Source organism: Gavialis gangeticus, unplaced genomic scaffold (assembly GCF_001723915.1).
Source record: "Gavialis gangeticus isolate Ggan-Ray unplaced genomic scaffold, GavGan_comp1, whole genome shotgun sequence".
NCBI lineage: Eukaryota > Metazoa > Chordata > Crocodylia > Gavialidae > Gavialis > Gavialis gangeticus.
The window spans coordinates 22853976-22857940 of record NW_017729026.1 but is presented as its reverse complement, the minus strand read 5'-3'; the positions used below and the strand labels follow the sequence as shown (position 1 = coordinate 22857940).

Below are 3965 nucleotides of genomic sequence, written 5' to 3'. Positions count from 1 at the left end.
TAACCAATCATTCAAGTGCTGGGGAAGGGAAGTGGAAGGGGAAGAGTGGAGGGGAGAAGACACTTTAAGAAGGATACAATTCATTGTGAGCTCTAAAGGTCAGAACGGGTTATGAAATTCATAGCCCTTCAGAGATCCTTATTCTCAAAGGCTCCAAAAGAGGCAATACAGGTGAATGATGATGAACAATTAACTAGGCTGCTGGACTGACTGCTGTTAGGGTATCAGTGGTTCATTTCAATTCCAGCACCGCTATAAGAAAATAAATGTGTGCATCCAGGTATCATTTTCACCTATCCACACATCACTAATCGCTTTTTCATTTTTCGCTGCAGCTACTAAACATTTATATCCCTGATAATTTTTTTTAATGGTTCATGTAACATACAAGTCAAACAGGCACATTAAGCCCCTGCCCCCCACCCCTCCACCAAGTTCATCCTATTACAAAAACTCTGAAAGTTCCCATCAACTCAAAACATTTTATAGACTATTTCGTGATCTTTAATCTAAAATGGAGATGCTTTTTATATAATGCAATGATGGACAAAAGACAACCAAGTACAATTTTTTTAATAAAGATAAAATTACAAAAAAGGTAAAATCAGCTCAGGAAAGGCAAATTACTTTAATAGATCAGTTTAGACATTTAACATAATAACTCACATCCATTTTAAATACTATTACATAAAGCATGGTGAAGAAAGGAATTTCTGCTTCATAATTAGAAAACTCACAATACAACTTGCCAGAAACCAAAACAAAGCCGTTTGAAAATAAATACGGTCCATGCCAAATAGTACAAAATGAAATCAGCAGTCTCTCTCAATATGAAAACTTTTCTTCTTTTAGTATTTTCGCATTCTAGCATTATGTTCTGTAATTGGTGTGAGGCTATCTTTAATTCAAGGATTGCTGAGCTGTTCCGATTTTGCTCTGTTCAAAAGGCAAAAATATGAACTGTTAAGTCATTTCATTTTGAGAGCGTCTTTTAGATTAACTGCTGTAAAGATGTAATTGTAGCTACCACTGTCACACATTTTAAATTATTTAGCAACTCCTGACACTAATTTACAGCCTCTATATAGAGAACAGTGTTTGTACAATTAGCATCTAGAAATTAGTGAGTCGTCTCCAAAGAAGAAGCAAGTTATGCATTAAATTAATTCAGGTTTACCCTTTGGTGTCTGTCTTTTCACCACTGCTGTCCTTCGATTTATCCTCCTCTTTTACATCTAAAAATAAATTAGGGGGGGAAAAAAAGATCAGGTTTGAAATATATGAAAAGACTCAAAGTAGTCAAGAATTTTAAGACTTACATAAATATAACCAAGTACAAGCTGTTGATCCCTACATTATATTTTGATTAATAAAATGTAAATAAGAGAATTTAGAGTGATGGTACCAGCTATCCAGAACTCTATTCCTCCATATCATACAAATGAATAACCTTAGTATTTAAAAACACAGGGGCAATAAGTTTGGTATTTAGAATAATTTTTACTAGAAAAACTGGTTCTCAGTAGGAAGAGTTCTAGCTAAAAACCTAAAGTAGATGTGTGTGATTAATTTAATTCTTTTTCCACTCTGACTGCAGAAGACTAAACTCTTTGTACTAGTATACAAGTACAGGGAGCCTAACCCTCTGCTAATCAGCACACCCTTTAAACCAGGGGTCCCCAACATTTTTATACTGCAGACAGCCAAACTATCTAATTTACATACTTACCTTTATTTAAATTTTATATAAGCAGGATTGTGAGGATCAGATTGGGTTTGGGCACCAGGGGAGGGGGCTGTGCACGCGGTGGCCTGGTTGGACCCAGCTGGGGCTGCCAGGGAAGAAAGGGCTCTGCTGCCTTTCCTCGGACAAAGCAGCAGAGCCAACCTCTTTCCCGTTCACTTCCCCACTTGCATCCCCCAGCTCCCAGCCGCAGGCAGGGCTGTCCTGCCTGGCCCAGTGTGGGTACACAGGCAGCACCTTGCCGGGCGCAGCCATGGTGGTGAGAGCAGGACAGGGGGCAGAGCCAGCTGCCTCCCTCCCAGGGCTGCCCTGCCGCCCAGCTTTAACTCCGCACGTGCCTGCTGGTCGGGAATCACTGCTTTAAATGAACTCCCACTCAGCTGGCAGAAATGGTAAGGTGAAAACAGTATTAAGGTATCTACCTGCTTTTTTATCTTCTGTCTCTTTCTTGTCATCTTCTATTCTGGCTTTCTTTGCTCCTTTCTTATGATCTGCAACATTTCGTCGTCCACCCTCCCCTTCATCTTCAGAATCGGAAAATTCTTCATCGCAGGCTATCCGCTTATCAGAAGCTCGAACTAGGATTCAAATGTTAAAAGATTAACACCTGTAATCATCAGGATGGTTCACCTACAATATGTCTAAAAGGAAAAACCACAAAACTGGTTTTAAGCAACCACAGAAAAGAACAAAACCAACTTGTTACCACAGAGATGGTTTTCTAAAAAGAGGTGGAAGAAAACTGTTCTACAAGTATGGGGATACCCTCAGGTTCTCTTTTAACACAAGTTAACACGAAAAGTTTACAAAGAGAAACTCAAAACCAACTATTTGGCATTGCTAAGCAAGTACTGAAAAAATTTGGAAGTAACCATTTGGAAATTACAATTATAAGAGTTCAGCAAGAGAAAGGTGCTAGAAGCAGCTGTGGAATTACCACAACTAGCATAATGGAAGATTAAATGAACAGTCCTCTCCTATCTGTATGCTCCATTCAACTTATAAAAACAAAAACTATTGTTGTGACTTAAGAGTGCTCTAACACTTCTCAAGACGACAGATCAAAAATAAAATGTCCCAGATGTAGAATGCTGAAAAAGTAAATCTTGTTTTGTTCCAAGAACGATATTGATTCACTTTAAAGTGTTGTTTCTGGAGGGACAAACCTTCAAACAATGCCTGTGGTAGTGCTGGGTAGACTTGTGTGGCCAAATATTCCAGCCTACCTAACTCAGCTTGATGCACAAGGCAGAAGGGTGCCTCCTCCAGGCTTCTGATCCACGATCCAACCAGATGCCAGGACAGATTCCAAAATAAATCAAAGCAGCCTTCTGGTGGTTGAAACTTTGGTTAAAAGGACCTTTAATGAGCATATGCGCATTTAAATGCTCAAGAGCTTTTCCAGGTGATGGGGTACCCTATTCTTATCATGCCCCCCTATGTAGGAATAAAAAGGATGTCTACAGGGGCTTCTCTGCTGTCTTTACACCCTGGGAGCAGCAAAAGACAGCCAAAACAGGAGTGAGGATCTGGACAAGCACATTTAAAGAGGCTTTACTTTGAAAGCATATCCCATTATGACTAAAGGTAACATTTCCTACTAGAAATGCGTTTGTCTGGGTCCTCTCCATCCTCATCTCCACTATCTTCGTGAACAGCATCCTCAGGAATGGCCTGCATCTGTACCCCAGGTGCATGAGGTAGCATACGTAAGTTCTCAAATAAACGCTGTCTGCAAGTGAAACAATATATAGAAAAAGTCATTCTAATATACAGAGTTGTAGTTTTTCCTGCAGATGCTTGATATTTTGATTCAAAAGTAAATTAGTATGTGAATTAAGCTTTATAACCATTTTAAAAGTATACGTTTTCTTATTTTTCTTTTAACTTTCTGATTGTTACAAAGAAAATCAAGCTTTTTCTTGGTAGAGCCAGGAGCAAGATTTTTCCCTTATTAGAGGACGGTCAGAGAAGTCATAAATACAAACCACTAGCTAACTGCAACACACAACCAGAAAGTTTCTTAGCACTTGAAAATACAACAAAGAATAAATTCAGAAGTAAATGCTACTTCATGAATCAGCATTTTAACCACCTCCCAGATGGAATGGAGGTAAGGAAAGTTCTCATGTCTAGAGTTACTAATTGGTTCAGAAAAGCTAGCTTTCGAAAGGGAAAATGAATGCTTATTAATTTCATATTCTGAAGGGAAACAGTGTGT

At 38.9% G+C, this 3965-nt stretch overlaps 1 protein-coding gene across 1 annotated transcript in view; it reads right to left on the bottom strand.

Moving 5' to 3' along the window:
- Positions 1–556: 556 nt before the first annotated feature.
- The window catches only part of HDAC2 (histone deacetylase 2), a 43226-nt gene continuing 39817 nt past the window's right edge, over positions 557–3965 (bottom strand). The window contains exons 11-14 of the mRNA XM_019520069.1: positions 3346–3476; positions 2167–2322; positions 1178–1235; positions 557–936 (exon numbers count right to left, since the gene is read on the bottom strand). Of these exons, the coding sequence (XP_019375614.1) occupies positions 906–936; positions 1178–1235; positions 2167–2322; positions 3346–3476 (376 nt within the window). The 3' untranslated portion in view covers positions 557–905. The remainder of the gene's footprint in view (positions 937–1177; positions 1236–2166; positions 2323–3345; positions 3477–3965) is intronic.